Raw genomic sequence first — 16,094 nt, forward strand, 5'->3', positions numbered from 1 at the left:
TAAAGCTAAGGCCTTTTATATGCTTCCAAAAGCTATCCTCTAAAGAATTCTGGAAACTCCTTGATTTTTCCCTGTTTTTCTTAATCTGCAATCTGCCTCCTGTGGCTGCTCAGCACTGACTAACATCAGGCTGTTCTGATAAACCTACCTACAAGGTGGATGGGAAATTCTCCCCCCAAGCCATCTGTTTTCTCTGTGCTTATATACTACTTTAAGATTAGTATGAATTTAGAATGTGAAAATACAGACATTAATAAAAAGACAGCAATATGTCAATGAAAATACATCAGAAAAAAATACAGGAGGGACAAATATTACTAACTCATTTTGTAGTAGCTGCACAAGTCCTAGCTACAAAATAGTTGTTTGGGGTGATAACAATTCACTGCTATTTATGGAACAAAATTTTGGCTTCTGAAATCCAAGTTTAAAATATCACAAAGCAAATCCCTACTATTTCAAGCACGCACATGGACACAAACACATCTACACATCATGCCCTGTCAATAATTTGCATACATTCTTCATAATAATGAGCAAGCTGTTCTTATGTCTACCTAAAACTTAAAATCAGTGTACTCACTAACACCTGTCTTTCATGTACAGTAAGCCACCCATTTTCCAAGGCTTTTGCAACCAGCTTTTAGATCCAAATAATGACGGTGTGCTTTGGAACATGTCAGAGTATTGTCATTTAACTTAAAGACATGAGGGGCTTGAAGAGGCTACTTCACACCTCATCAAAACCTTAGGTACTGCCAATAGGAAATCAGAAGATTATAGATGGCATTCAAGTTAAACGTAGGGAAATCCTCTTACAATGAATTCTATGCCAAGAAAGGTGACTAATGGGAGAGTTCTTTTCCTCTTTTCTTTCTCCCCACTCCCAGCTGGTCCTGACCTTCACCAGCACCCCACGTCCCTACTCCACTCATTCTAATATCTCCCTGGCCAACCAGACAAATTGGTTCTTGGTCTCTCTGCCTTACCATCAACCATTTCCTCTGACAACCTCTACAGAAGAGTTAGCACATCAAACAACCAAAGCAAACTTTGGCTTCAGGGTGAGGTCCACATTCTATGGCTTGATCACCTCCGACATGAATTTCCAGAAGATCCTACTGCACTAGTTCAGTGCAATTTCTGGAAATATTAACTGGATAATTTTCACCATAGACAGTCCAAGGTATAAACAGGAACAGTATACAGAGGTGATCACCACGGCCTCTAAAGGTCCCAGAGCTTTGTAAAAAACAACACTTCTACAGGATTTCAAATGAGAACTTTCCCTGCAGATAATAGGACAGAGGCCATTTCTCTTTGAATCTCATAACATTACTCCCTACAGCATCATCTCATTCTCAAGCCTGTTCTATTTCTCCACAGAGCTGTGCTTTAACATCAAACATTTAAGACCAATCCTCATTTCTCAAACAATTTTATGGTCAAGGCTTTATATATCTGAAAATAAGATGAAAAGTAAAACCAATTCTCTGGTGCTATTTTTCTAGAGAGGAAACAGTAAATTATAATCAAATCACATACTACATATATATACTCAGTTTACCAGATAACCTCTGTCACTGTTAGTAACTCGATAAAGCCATCACATGATATGGGGGAGGGATATGTGAAAAATGCATGACTTTGTTGAAGACTCCTTGACTGCTACCTCACCTCATTTTGAGAAACAGCCTCGTTTTTGAGAATAATCAGGTTCCCGGCACTCGGCCCACTTTGGCCTGTGAGGTGCCTGCTGTCACCGGCTGCTGCTTGGGCTCCCCCAGGCCCCGGTCCTGTCTGGGCCCCTGTGTTGTAAAACATGAAAGTGTCACTCCCTGAGCCTGCTGTCAGACAGGCCTTGTAGCAGTAGGTCTTAGTGAGGGAGCCATTCCCTCGCACTTCAATGAAGTGAGGCTGCACTTTGAGGCCATGCGGTAGCCTGGCATCGATATTGTTATTGGCCTGTTTGTACAGTTCTGCAGGGGAGCGCTCCCTCACTCCACAGAAGCCTCCACAGCACGCAGTGCCATATGCAGTGTAGTGGTAGCACTTGATGATGCTCAAAACAATGATTGTTAAAAGAAATATAAAAGACACTGTGCTTAACGCTATTATTAGATAAAGTGTAATTTCAGAGTATGTCCGAGGACTCCTAACATGTCTCTGAGTATCAGGGAGGATTTTGGAGACTCTGTCCACCACAGCTATTGTAATGGCCACAGAGGCTGACAGTGATGGCTCTCCGTTGTCTCGGACCACCACAGTCAGGTTGAAAGTGGTGCCACTCTCGTCTCCCATCTTCCTGGTAGTCCTAATTTCTCCTGTGTGGAGCTCCACTTTGAAGAGGTCCAGGTCAGAAGACTGGGCCAGATGGTAAAAGAGCCAAGCATTTTGCCCAGAGTCTGAGTCCATGGCTATGACTTTGGTGACCAGGTAGCCAGCAGGGGCAGTCCGAGGCACCATCTCAATGGCTGCTGACGAATTGGTTGAGGTAGGATACAGGATGTGAGGGGCATGGTCATTCACGTCCACTATATACACATTGGCGGTCACAGTGCTGCTCAGTGGTGGGCTCCCCTTGTCCTGGGCCTCCACAGTCACAAAGAACTCCCGAAACTTCTCATAGTCAAAGGAGTTGACAGCATAAAGGCTGCCACTAGCACTGTTAATGGAGACATAAGAGGTGACTGGTAGCCCTTGAATCTCCCTCTCCAGGAGGGAGTAGGTCACCTCTGCATTCTCCTTTTCATCCGGGTCTGTGGCTTGCACAGAGCAGAGCAACACCCCTGGCAAATTGTTCTCCTGGATGTAGATGGAGTAGGAGTCCTTCTGGAAACTTGGTGGATTGTCATTGATGTCAGAGATCTCAACCCGCAGTGTCCGCTGGGATGTGAGCTGTGGTATTCCTCCATCAGTGGCTGTCACTGTGATGTTGTAGGCAGCCACTCGTTCCCTGTCCAAGGGGCCATTCACCACCAGTGTGTAGGAGTTTCCAAAGCCATTCAGTCGGAAAGGCATTGTGGCCTCCAGGCCCAGACTCACTTTCCGGTTGAGGCCTGAGTCTTGGTCATTGACGCTGAGAAGGGCCACGACGGTGTTAGGTGCAGCATCCTCAGGCACTGGGCTATACAGGTCCGTGAGCACCACCTCTGGTGCATTATCATTCACATCCACGATGTCCACCAGCACCTTGCAGTGACCCACCATGGGCACTGGACCCCGGTCAGTCGCCTGCACATAGATCTGGTAGGAAGAGGCCTCCTCATAATCCAGCGCTCCACTTACCCGCACTTCCCCCGTCCTGGCGTCGATGCTGAAGAGCTGCCTCTCCCGGTCCGACGTGTAGCTACTTAAGGAGTACCTGAGCTCGCCATTGGAGCCCTCATCCGGGTCTGACGCATTCAGCTTCACTACCAATGTGCCTGGGGGCGCGTCCTCCCGCAGCTGGACGCGGTAAGTGGACTGGTCGAAGGTGGGAGAATTGTCGTTAGTGTCCAGGACACGCACAGAGATCTGTGCTGTGCCCGAGCGGGCTGGGCTGCCCCCGTCCACAGCTGTGAGAACCAGGTGGTGCAAGACTGCCTGCTCGCGGTCTAGGCCCTTACGCAGCACCAGCTCCAGCACCTTACTGTTCTCCTGCAGGGGTTTAAGGTCCAGCTCGAAGTGCTCGCTGGGGCTGAGCTCGTAGGTCTGCACCGAGTTGGCGCCCACGTCGGGGTCCTGCGCGCTCTCTATATGAAAGCGCGCTCCAGGTGCCACCGATTCGCTTACCTGAAGCTGGTAGTCCGGCCGCGGGAAGCGCGGCGAGTTGTCGTTGATGTCCAATACCTCCACCTCAACGGCGCTCACCGCCACGGGGCTGTGCGCCAGCACTTCCAAGCTGAGCAGGCAGCGAGGCCGCTGCTCACACAGCGCCTCCCGGTCAATGCGCTCGTTGACGAAGAGCGCTCCACTTGTCAGGTCCAGCTCCAGGTAGCGCGGGCTGGGCGCACCCAGATGGTTGATGCGCAGGCAGCCCGGCCCCAAGCGCCGCAGCTCCAGTCCCAGCGCGCTAGCCACGTTGCCCACAAGCGCTCCGGGTGCCTGCTCCTCCGGCACCGAGTATCGCAGCTGGGAGGTCGCTGGGCCTGGCAGCAGCAGTAGCAGCAGGAGAGGCAGCGGCAGCAGCCAGGACATGGGCAGCCGGAGTCGCGAATGCTCTGTCGCCCCAGGTCTGCTGCCCGCCAGCTCCATAGCCACCGGCCGCGGCGGAGGCAGCCGGGCAGGGCCGGAGGCAGCAGCTTCCCCGGCCGCGCTCCACGCCCGGGCCCCGCCTCTGCCTCCGCTCGTGCCGCCCTGCGCCTGCTCCCCCACGGCTCACGCGCTAGCAAACGCCGGGGGCCGCTCCCCTCGCAGGCCCTCCGTGGGGCTCCTGGCCCCGCCGCCCCCGCCGACTCCCCATATCTCAGCTCCTCCGCTCGCCTCGGAGTCGCTCAGCCTGGCTTCGCTTCCTGCCGCGCCGCCGCCGCCGCCGCCGCCGCCGCTGCTGCTGCTCCAGGGGGAGGGAGAAGGAAGCAGAAGGGGAGGGGGAGGAGTGCTCAGCAAGTCCGGCCCCGATTCCACACCGAGGTGGCGGACCGCGACCTGGACTGATCAGCCGCTCCAACCGCTCCAGCCCCGGCTCCTTCTCCCTGGACCTGCCGAATCCCAGCAGACCGCGGAAACACGGCCACTCCCTTTCTCCCTGCCCCCACCGTCATTTTCATCCAGTCTCCGCGGTCCCTAGGCTGCTTAACGGGTCTTGTAAGGAGATTATTCTAGGAAAAGCAGTTAAATCTCTAGGACTCGGACTATTAGCTCCCCAGGAAAAGATTTCCAAGCGCAATTCAGCAAAATAAACTGAGGGCCTTAGCTAAGTATGGGTACATGGGCGGCGGCTCCACGTTCAAAGGAGACGAACGCCAGGGAGGCGCTCTGGGGTTACTGATGATGGGGACTATTTACCTGTCCCTCATGTTTTCCCTGGAATACTCCTAAGTACTGCAGAAAGTGTTCAACTCCTAGGGCAAAGGCAGGGGGATGGCAAGCGCTGTCCTCTTTCGTGCAGCAAGCCTAAAACTAGCATCCTGGGATCCAAACACTCAATTCTGCTCCTATCCATGTGGCCCTTACTTTCGTTGTATGCCTTTGCAGATAACCAATATTTCAGGTTTTAAAATTCTCTCTTTAAAAAATTGGCTCCATGAAGCTGCAAGCTAAGCTCTTATTTGACCCCTTTTGATTATAGTGGGGAGAATCTGGTAGAATTCGAAAGAGATTCTCCCCTCAAGGTTTTCCTTATTTTACTTCAAATCTTTTTTATTTATCACCCAAGACATTTTCTTTGTTCTTTCAGGACTGATTTTAAAATTTTTCTTTAATGGATGACAATGTCTTCCAGAGCCTGCAAAACCGTTACATCAAGAGAGTTACTCTTGATCTCCCAAGCCTGGCGGGAATTCCAACTCCATTAATGCTTTGCAGTGAAAAGTCTGCTGTTATTAAGCAAAATGTGGGAGACGCATTTATCTTACAATACACAGCAATTTCAATAGCTGCAGCTCTTCTTCCATAAATATAAGGCTCCCTTACACCTATGGGCCTCAGTTCCCCTAGGAGTCCCCCTTGTATTGCTGCAGACGCAACAAAAGGACAACCAGGTCTCTTCAGTGAAGGAGGCAGAATGATCAGAGCAAGGCTTTCTGTGCTGTGTCATTGCCTCTGCTTCTCTGTTCTGAACATCCACTCTCCGTAGGCCCTCTCATCTCTTCCAGAGGAGTTTAAAATCCATTGCCCCACATGCAAGAAGCATTCATTAAAATGTCCTTTCTTTTCCTCATCTCCCAGCATCCTCTCACTCCTAGATCTTCCTCTGTGGGTCATTTTCTAGCTATGGACTGGAACTCAGCCAGAATGAGACCTGGCATTTGGCATGCTTCCCTCCTTGACGGGATAGTTGAAGAGGCCAAGGCAATGATCCTGACACCCAGATTTCAAAGGCCTGAACTAGCACATCCCTTCTACCCACCAAGTACACTCGCTGACAACCCTCCATAACCTAACTAATTTTATCTAGAGAAGCTCCCAGCTTCCTCCTATCACTGCTGCTTCTTGTTTGTCCTCTTTGTTCCCTCAAGGGTGCAGAGTGGGAAGCAATTTCCATCACATTCTATTCCTGTCTCCTTTCTTAGGTCTCTGGCTTCTCCCTCTCTGTCTGCTTCCTCCCAGAATATTCCTACAGTAACTCTGTCTCTGCTGTGGTAATTTGATCTCAGAAAGCCTTAAACTCTCAAGTGCACAAATTGTAGGCCTGGCCTATGTCTTCACCCATTACTTATTTCTGAAAATAAATGGCTTAAAAGTGGAATCAAGTTATAAGTTGTCAGGAAGAGTGACCTTTCCTTCCCTCATCTTCTCCCAGGCCCTCACAGTCACTGCCACCTCTGCCCACAGCTCCGAAACCTGGCCACTGGGTATTGACCATGCATGGACTTGTGCCCCTGAAAAGATCACAGGCACTTAAGGAAGAGATTAAAGTGACAGAGGCTTGGTGATGTTTTTAATGGAAGCCCCCAAATGTCACATCCCCGGAGGAAAACCAGGGCTTGTCTTTTAGCAATCTCATCATCTTTCAGCAAGGACACCTGCCAGGTTGTCCATTTTGATGTGTCGGGATCATAAGCTTCAACTGGTATTTACTCCCTCAATGACTGAGAAGGCAAACAGGCAACCAACGCAAATCAGCCACCTTTTTCAAAGACGTTGTGCTAAAAACGTTATACTCCATGTTTGGCACTACTGTTGTTTCTCACACTACTGTACTTAGCCTCTGGCCAACCTCACTAGCTGGTGGAATGGGATTGCTTAGACTGCTGGCTAATGCTCTGTCACAAATACTAATGCTGATGCCTCAGCTGTGCCGTTTATGCATTCCTTCCCTTGGGCCTTCAAGAACCCGCTACTAAAAAGCAGAATAGCACAGTGATTAGGAACACAGACTATGGAGTCAGTCACACCCTTGCCAACGACCAACTGTATGGCCTTGGACATGTTACTTAATCTAAGCTTCAGATTAGACTCATTTTAATTAGGGAAGACAATAATAAGTAAAGTTCATAAGGTTGTTATGATTACATGAGGTGATGTATATAAAGCAGTTTGCATAGTGACTGACAAGTACATTATTACTATTATTTTTATTAAAATGCAACAATTTATTATGATCAGATAACACCTTAGTTGACAGTCTCTATATAGCATGGCCCTTCAGGTATCAAACACAGATAAGCACCTGGCATAGGCCATACAGGAAGTCAGTGATGACGGAGAAGATGAGTGAGCAGCAAAGTTAAGCTTTCCCAACTATTTCTAGAGCTCATCCTGTATTCTGAGAACAAAAACTAGTCCCTTTCTATATCATCAAGGAAAAGAGATTTCTGTCATGAGAATTCCTTCAAGGGATTTGTTTCTTCACAAGAGATTCACCTTTTTAGGATACATGAAAATACTTTAGCAACAGAGTGCAGAAGAGTTCCCAAAAATGCTGTAATCTCCAGCACCCAATATAGAGTTTAGCACAGACGTACTTAATGTTTTTTGAACAGAACTAAATTTACAACTTTACTTGTCCAATTCTCTCAAATAGAAATAGCTTCTTCTTTTCTCTCCCCATTTCCAAATCTTATATATGTTTCAAGGTCCAGCTTTAAACCCAACTAATCCATGAAACATTGTCTATTATAAGCATAACGGCCTTTTTTTCTCTTTCACAGTCTACCAGGTATCTCTGAATGCTGACATGTGTCACCTCTAATTCATCCAAATGCTTTAATATTCTTTCTTTTTTTCTTAAAGATTGGCACCTGAGCTAACACCTGTTGCCAATCTTCTTTTTTTTCCCCCTTCTTCTCCCCAATGTCCCCCGAGAACATAGTTGTATACTCATTCTAGCTGCAGGTCCTTGTAGTTGTGCTATTATTTCTTTACCCTATTTATAAGCAACCTGCAAACAGAAGCCATGTCTTATATTTCTGTATATTCTTCACAATGTAGGAAACCTTATAGGCTCTCAATACATAAGTGATGATTCTTTCATTTTCTTCAGATCCTTTTTTAGCAAATTCAAGAAGAACTACTACAATTCAGGCACATCCCCTTTGTTGTATATAGACAGACCATGTCTAATAGAGAGAGAGGGCTCAAGAGCCTGCAATGATTTTACTACAGATTTCTCCCTTTAAAATTTGACATACAAACTATTTCAAACTAGGAGAACTGAATCCTACTAATAAAGTTGCTGGACTCTAAGAAAGGCTCTTCCCCAAAGTATTATGTTATCACTCTTTTTACTTTGTATTATAATTACAAATTATAAAATAAAGGTATTTTTTGCTTATAAATAACAAGAAAAGTGCCATGATAAGACAAGTGCCATGATAAGACATGGCACTTGTTTTCCCCCGTGCCAGACAAGAACCTTGAAATAGCACCCCATAATTGTATTTGTAAAATGCATCTATCACGAGGCCATTGGGCACAGGAGCAAAACCAATCACAATACAACTGAATTAAGCCTATAAAAAAAATACTGGCACTCAGTGAACTCTCTTAATTCACATAAATTTTCCTTTCTCTATTATTAGCATCATTACAAATCATTTTGCTTTGGGAAACCAAATAATCTGGCATATTTTGGCCACAGGGCAAGGGGACATGCTCATTCGTTTGATCAGGCTTTGGGTTGACCGTTATGAGAGTATCTGCCGAATACGGAAGGATCTAATTTTCATTTTTCAGTTGTATATTTATGTTGTTCCACAAACTGAGCACATGATAAATAATTTAAAAACAGAGACAAACGAACATCTCAATGTTTAGTGTCGTCCAAGGTAGTTAAAAAAATTCCATCTTAAGGTGGGTGTGACAGATTCAAGTTGGCTATAATTCTTTTCTACTCCACTTATTTGAGAGGTGGAAACTAATCCTCTCTCCTTGAATCTGGACTGGAGTTAGTCATTAAATCTAGTTGTTCTGTTTTCTAAATATGTTTTAAATTTGTTATTCCATTTTCCTCTCTTGGTGCTGACTTAGTTTAGACTTCATCATTTCTCACCTACTAATGAGAAGGCCTCCTAACCTCCTAACTGATCTCTCCACTTTAAGTCTTGTTGTTGTTAGACTGTTCATTCTAAACAGAGTGTGGCTCCATACATATATAATGAATGTGTGGATGGAAATTTACAAATTGAATATGCTGCTTTGTGAGCTAGTGACTTTCCCGTCATTGGAAATGTTGAAGCATTGAATGAGTGTACATCTTCTTACATTTTTAAAAAGCAACCATTTTTCAAGTCTTAATTGATTTGATTCTACTGTTAGATCATTAGGATCTTCTTATTCCAAAATGAATTAAGAGATCACATTGGAATTGTGTTTAAATTCTGAAAGAGTCTATCTGAAATTATATGTATTGAGCAAAACATCTCTCTTCCTTTCTTCACATCCTAGGTAGGAACAACCAAGAATATGTACAGAATGGGTAGGAGAAAACCTTTTGAGGAGTGAGAACATTTATAGGTCTTTTTATTTTTGTTCTTTTTATTGCTTAATTTTGTTCTTATTATTATTCAAATAAAGTATTACAAATGGAGGGGGGAATTCCATCTTGTTATAAAGGAACAGGACTTCTGATCTTTATGCATCTACAGAAAGAAAATACTTTCCAATATGATATAGCATTCTTTACAGGTATTGCATCCAGTGGATGGGGAGATAAAAAAGACTTTTCATATAACATGACTGCTGAAATTTTTTCATATTCCCTTCCCTTCAGAGGGAATGCTTTAGCTTTTAGGGAGAGAGCCTCTAAATTTTTAGTTCTGAGAAACAAATATACTTTTGATTCTTGACTGAGGCATTTGAAAATTTCCTAGAATAAACAAAGGGACTCAAAATATATTTGGATGAATAACAATAAAAATGGAGAATAGGTTAAAGGATTGGGGCAGATTGTATAATAATAACAGATAAAATCAAATGTCAATTTTGGGACTTTGCTTCTCTATCAGTATTCTCAGTTGAAACAGCCTAACAAGAATCATAGAGTGTTAAAGATTGAAAGATATTTAGAAAGTATATTACCCAAATTCTTTCTTTTTCGTTGAAGAAAATGTTTAAGCAGAACTTGAACCTCAAGATCAGTGAGGAGGTAGGAAGCATGAAAGTACTAGAAGCAAGTCAAGTGTCTGTAACAAGATAAATGATCTTCCAGGGTACCAGAAGAGCTTACAGATGTGACTAGAGAACCAAATTTCCTATTTTTAAAAAAGTGCCTTGAATTTGATTTAAATTCCTTCACAACTCTAATATTACTGAAGTGATTGTTTATGAGCACTCAGAAATGAAAGGCATTCATACCAGGGACTACTTTGGCTTAACCAAAAACTGGTAACATCAAACCAACCACATAGACTTAAAAAGAACTGACATGGGCATTTTAGATTTTCAGTTGCTGGAAAATGCTACAGGCACAATCTATCTGGAATTCATGGAGACAGTAAACAAAGGTCCCCAATATACCCTTGCAGACAAAATAAAGAAAGGCTGCAGGACAGCAAAGTTAGGTGATTTCATAATTGTTTGAAAACAGTGCCAAAGAGTGTTTATCAATGGCATGCTTCAACCTGGAAGTCTAGCGGGTGACTGCAAGATCCACCATTAGTCTTAATTCACTCAACATTTTATCAATGACTGGAGACAAGGAAGCATCAACGGTCCAGACCAATCCAGCAGCAAGCTGAGCTCTCTAGAATGAGAATAACAACTGCCTAAATTAAGCCATGTTTCTATTCACTAACATTAGTGCCAATATTCTATTTGAGACTCAGTACATGCCAGAAATTCATAAGTTTGTATTTAAGCTAATTTCTGGCTTTTAGGATTGCCATGAAAACCTGTTCCAAGTTTCCATTCATCATTTGGGACTTCTTATTTTAATAGAAAACCTTGTTTGGCCTGTTTCTCCTCTGTAATTCTTGGGATTTTAGCCATGGAATAAAATAAGATGGGAATTTGGCACTAAAGAATATCGTTGTTCCCAAGTGAGTTTTAGCCAAAGCATTCATTGACTTGGATACTGTTTTTTTTCTATTTCGAAAAATGTAGATATTGTTGAATTGATATTGTTGAATTATACCTTAAATTTGAACTGTTTTCCAAGATATGACCTGAGCTCAGTCTAAATGAAGCCCACAATTTGCTTGCTGCTTGGAAAAAACAAGCAAACCTATACCTCTGCCTAAGAAGGGTCAATTTTCAAAAGTATCCATTCATATATTCACAATATGAGGTAACTATTGGCTTTTAGGGTCCCCCTTGCATCCTGATGCCTTAGCACTTAACAGTTTGCTTATTATTTCTGTACATATTATCTCATTTAATGCTCACAAGAGCCCAGTGAGTTTGGTATTGATGAAGAAACTGGATCAGAATCTCCGGAAAGCCTTTTTCCATGCCCCTGTTTCTGGAGATTCTAATACAACATCTGACCACTAGACATGCTTTCCTAATTAAGAATCATACTGTTTGGTCTCAAGTTATTAATTTCCAAGCATTTTATATGAGATCCTAGTCAAATGTTTTCACAACTACAAATTTCTTCTTCTTTTAGATACTTCAATTGGATCTTCTATATGTTTTTAAATGGCTGGCCTTAGCAAAATTGTGAGGCAAAATAGATTTGTATTTCCTATCCTCACCTCTTCTTTCAGTACCATCTTCCCACCTACAATATTCTGCCTAAGTAATGGGGTTTTACAAATGACTTGTACTTTTATGATATAAATCCCACTCATGTATTCCTTGTGATAGATTTTGTTACGTAATTCCTTCAGCAGGTACGTGTATAACACATTATAAGGCAGATAAAATATAAATCCCGTAAATTAGCTAAGTTAAGATATACTGGATTTCCTGTGACTATTAAAAGATCCTTTAGGGCATTTTGATGAGATAATGTTATCTAAAACATTTCTTTATCAAAATTCCTTTTAAAAGTTATTTAGAGGGCCAGCCCCAGTGGTCTATGGTTAAGTTCCGCGTTCTCCACTTTGGTGGCCTGGGCCCCATTCCCGGGCGTGGACCTACACCACCCATCTGTCAGTGGCCATGCTGTGATGGCAGCTCACATACAAAAAGAGGAAGATTGGCAGCAGATGTTAGCTCAGGGCGAATCTTCCTCAGCAAAAACCAAAATAAACCAAAACAAAACAAAAAGTTTATTTAGAAACGATTTATAGATTCTTCAACTTTGTAGTAACCTCAGAATTTTTTACAAAGCATATTTTAGGTAGAAGATCTAGGATTAAATTCCACTGGCAGTTACAGACCCCAACCCTATTTCAAGGTTTTTAATCACAGTGTATGCTTAGATCATACACCTAGGTAGGGCTTTCTTCTAGTAATCCTGATTGATGTAAAGCCAAACTCTATGACTCAAGATCTAGCTCAGGTTTGTTAATTATGTATCCTTGGCAAAGTTGTTCAATCTCTCTAAACCTTAGCTTAGTAAAATAAGGAAAACATAGTACTTACTACAAACAGTTGCTGCTAGACATTTATTGAGATAAAGCATGTTAAAATTTCAATATATAAATTCTCAATGATTAAAGCCAGAAAAAAGAGGGGACAGCATGGGAATAGAAGTCTCACAAAATTATCCAAATAACCTGAGGAGAAAGGAGGGATGAGAGAAAAGAAACAGAAAACCCAAACTTCTGCGTTCTCTTTTTTCTTTTTTGTTCTTGTTTTTTTTTAAAGATTTTATTTTTTCCTTTTTCTCCCCAAAGCCCCCCAGAACATAGTTGTATATTCTTCATTGTGGGTTCTTCTAGTTGTGGCATGTGGGACGCTGCCTCAGCGTGGTTTGATGAGCAGTGCCATGTCCGCGCCCAGGATTCGAACCAACGAAATACTGGGCCGCCTGCAGTGGAGCACACAAACTTAACCACTTGGCCACGGGGCCAGCCCCTGCATTCTCTTTTTTTCTATCACAAGCAAAGAAAGCATATTCTACTTGACTGACAGAATTGAGAAGGAAAATCTTGTATGGGCTCTATTTAAACAGCATCTCTGAACTAAGGATCTCAAAAGATCTTAAAATCATTTAGCTTGATGCATCACAACTTGAAGTTGGTTGATGCCAACTTCAGTTTTTCAACACTGAATAGGAAAAAAGTACACACAAAACTCCCCAATCAGCCAACACTTTAACTTGTGACTTTTCTTTATCTAAATCTATTGGGCAATTCTCTAATAAATCCAGTGAACTAAAGACAATGGAGTGGTAACTTAAATGAAAATACAAAACTGAACCGTAGAATAGTTCAATAATTTACTACAAACACAGAGTTGATTTCAAGCAGAACTGGGTAAAAATCTCACTTTCTCTCTCTCCAATTCAATGTTACATCATTATAACAGAGTTGTCACCCTAGGATATTCAATATCCTTTATAATTAAAATTTCATCATAGCCTCCCATGATTGGTTTTCTGCCATACTCTCAAGCTAGACTAGCATTCCTTTGATCCAATTATCAAAAGCTCATTTAAAATCTCAACTATATATGAAACATTTATTGGCTCATAAATTAATGTATACATAGGATATATTGGACAGCTATGCCTCCTAGTCTATGTGGATTTAGTCCCCCTTAAGCTATCCAGAATTGAGGAATAATGGGGATTTGCAAATTACAAAAAGTCATTCTTTCCAAGGGTCAATGATGAAAGTAGCAACAACCCTGACAAAGTCAGGCTGTGAGTTTCCTGATTACAAGGATGAATATTGCAACCCCGGATGAAAAAGCCTGCTATAGTTCTGAGAATGTGGCAGCTGTAGGTTGGGGGTGGCCACAGAAAATTACCATTGATTATTCCCTATGCTCATTCTTCCCCCCACCAATATATTTCGAAAAAAGTCATGGAGGAATTCAATGGTGTTACAACAGGAAATGCCAACTTGGAAATATAAGAAGCATGAAATCACATTCTTCTCCATACCTATTTTTAAAACTTTTGTATGTTGGTCTAATGAAGCAAGATTTAATTTCAAATTCATCAAGCATTCACATCTAGTATGTGCTAGTCCCAGAGCTATGTGCTTTCACATATATCACCAAATTTAATTCTCATTAAAGAAATATTTTAATACACATCAATAGAGTCAACACTAAAAGCATATACAAACCCTGTTGGCCAGTAGGAGCAGTTTATAATTCCCCAACTGTCCTTCACTCATCCTTTATCTTAAAGGCAGAAAAGTTTGAATGCCCAGATATAGACATTTCTTTTGTTTCCTGATTTAGATAGGTTTAGTGGCTCTCAAGCTTTAGTGTACATGAGAATTTCTCTGTAAAGTGGTATCAATACAACTAGGAAAATTGTGCTTGGAAAGATTTATGTGACTTTCAAGCTTAATATTACTTAAACATAATATTTACCATACATACTTATTTTGGAACCTAACCTTTGAGTAATATGTGATTGCACTGTATTCACATTTATTTTTACCTATCTCTATTTTTTTTTTATTTTTAAATCTCAGAATTTGTAAATAAAAAAAATATTGTCTTAAGTAAGGGCGGCAGAATCACCAAACAATCTCACTGCATTCTTATGAAAAGAAAACGTGTCCACTTTCTCATGCAGGGAAACTTTTCATTCATTCAACATTTATTGAACATTAACTTTGTGATAAGGAGTGAACTAAACACTTAACCTCTGTGGCACTTTCCTGGTACCTCTCATATATAGTTTTAATTTATACGTTAAATTAGATTTAGGTGTACATATCTTATCTCCCCTGCTCAATATGCTTAAGGACAGAGCTCACTCATTTATGCTACAAGTGTTGATTGATTGATGAACTATTATGTGTCAGACATTCTGCTGGATACTGGAGACAGTGTGGCAAAAGAAATAGACATGATATTGATTATGGAGTAGTGCAATGAGGGAGGTGGATGATAAACAAGTGAACAAATAAATAAGTAGGCAAAAAGTGACAAATGTCATAAAGGAAACAATCCAGAAATGTCTATAAAGGATACCTGAAGGAAATATACTTAGATATGGATATCAGAGAAGGTCCTTCTGAGGAGGTGACATTTAAACTGTGACCTGAAGGATGAGAAGAGGCCAGCCATAAAGGATAGTGGGAAGAGTATTCCCTGCTAGGGGAACAGCAAATGTGAGGGCACTAAAGTAGGAAAAGCCAAGGTACACTTGAAGATTCAAGAGAAAGCCAATGTGGCTGAAGCATAGGAAGCAATGAGAGAGTGAAATAAGATAGGTGAGAAACAACAAGGGGCCAGATCTTATAGTCTTTTATATTACCATAAAGAGTTTGGATTTTATTCTATTTATTCCAAGGTACACCATTGTAGGTTTTAAACGGGTGCATGAGATGATCCAATGTATATATTTAAAAATATTATCATAATTTCTGTATGGAGAATGGTCTATGGTGAGCAGTGTTGGGGGTGGAGGTGTAGGAAAACCAGTTACAAAGCTACTGCATTCATCCAGAGGAGATAAGGTGGTGATGTGGACAAAAGTAACAGTTGTCAGTTGAAGATGGACACCCGTACACTAAATTTCAGAGGTAGAATTTATAGGACTGATTAACGAGAGAGCAAGGACAAGCTCTCCTTGACAGAGGGAGCTGTCAAGAACGACTCTTCAGTCTCTGGCATGAAGAACTGGGCGGACAGCGGTATCAGTTTCTAAAAAGACTACAAGAAGAGATGATCTGAGTACGTCTGGAAATCAAGGGTTCAGTTTTAGACATGTGTGAATTGCCTGTGAGAAAGCCAAGCAGAGATGTTAGGTAATCAGATATGAGAGTTTGGAACTCAGAAGAATGGTCTGGGCTGGAGAATTTTAAATGATAAATGGATAAATGTTTTCTGAATGAATGTGGACACTGGGCAAAGTGGCAGCAGTTATCCTTTATCCTTTAATAGCGCTTCCCGTGCTGGCCTTATTCTCCTTTTCTACTACAGTGATGCTCCTT

The 16,094-nt window shown here is 42.1% G+C and overlaps 1 protein-coding gene across 21 annotated transcripts in view; it reads right to left on the reverse strand.

The window, feature by feature from the left end:
• The window catches only part of LOC100629863 (protocadherin alpha-C2), a 175,810-nt gene that overhangs the window by 37,298 nt on the left and 122,418 nt on the right, over positions 1 to 16,094 (reverse strand). The window contains exon 1 of one of the 21 annotated variants that reach the window (XM_023617538.2): positions 1,678 to 4,901. The exons of 19 other annotated variants lie outside the window; for them this stretch is intronic. In XM_023617538.2, the coding sequence (XP_023473306.1) occupies positions 1,678 to 4,236 (2,559 nt within the window). In that variant the 5' untranslated portion in view covers positions 4,237 to 4,901. Of the gene's footprint in view, positions 1 to 1,677; positions 4,902 to 16,094 lie in introns of those variants that run through there. One more of the 21 variants, XM_023617533.2, reaches the window with a different exon arrangement.

The sequence above is a fragment of the Equus caballus genome, chromosome 14 (assembly GCF_041296265.1).
Source record: "Equus caballus isolate H_3958 breed thoroughbred chromosome 14, TB-T2T, whole genome shotgun sequence".
Taxonomy (NCBI): Eukaryota; Metazoa; Chordata; class Mammalia; order Perissodactyla; family Equidae; genus Equus; species Equus caballus.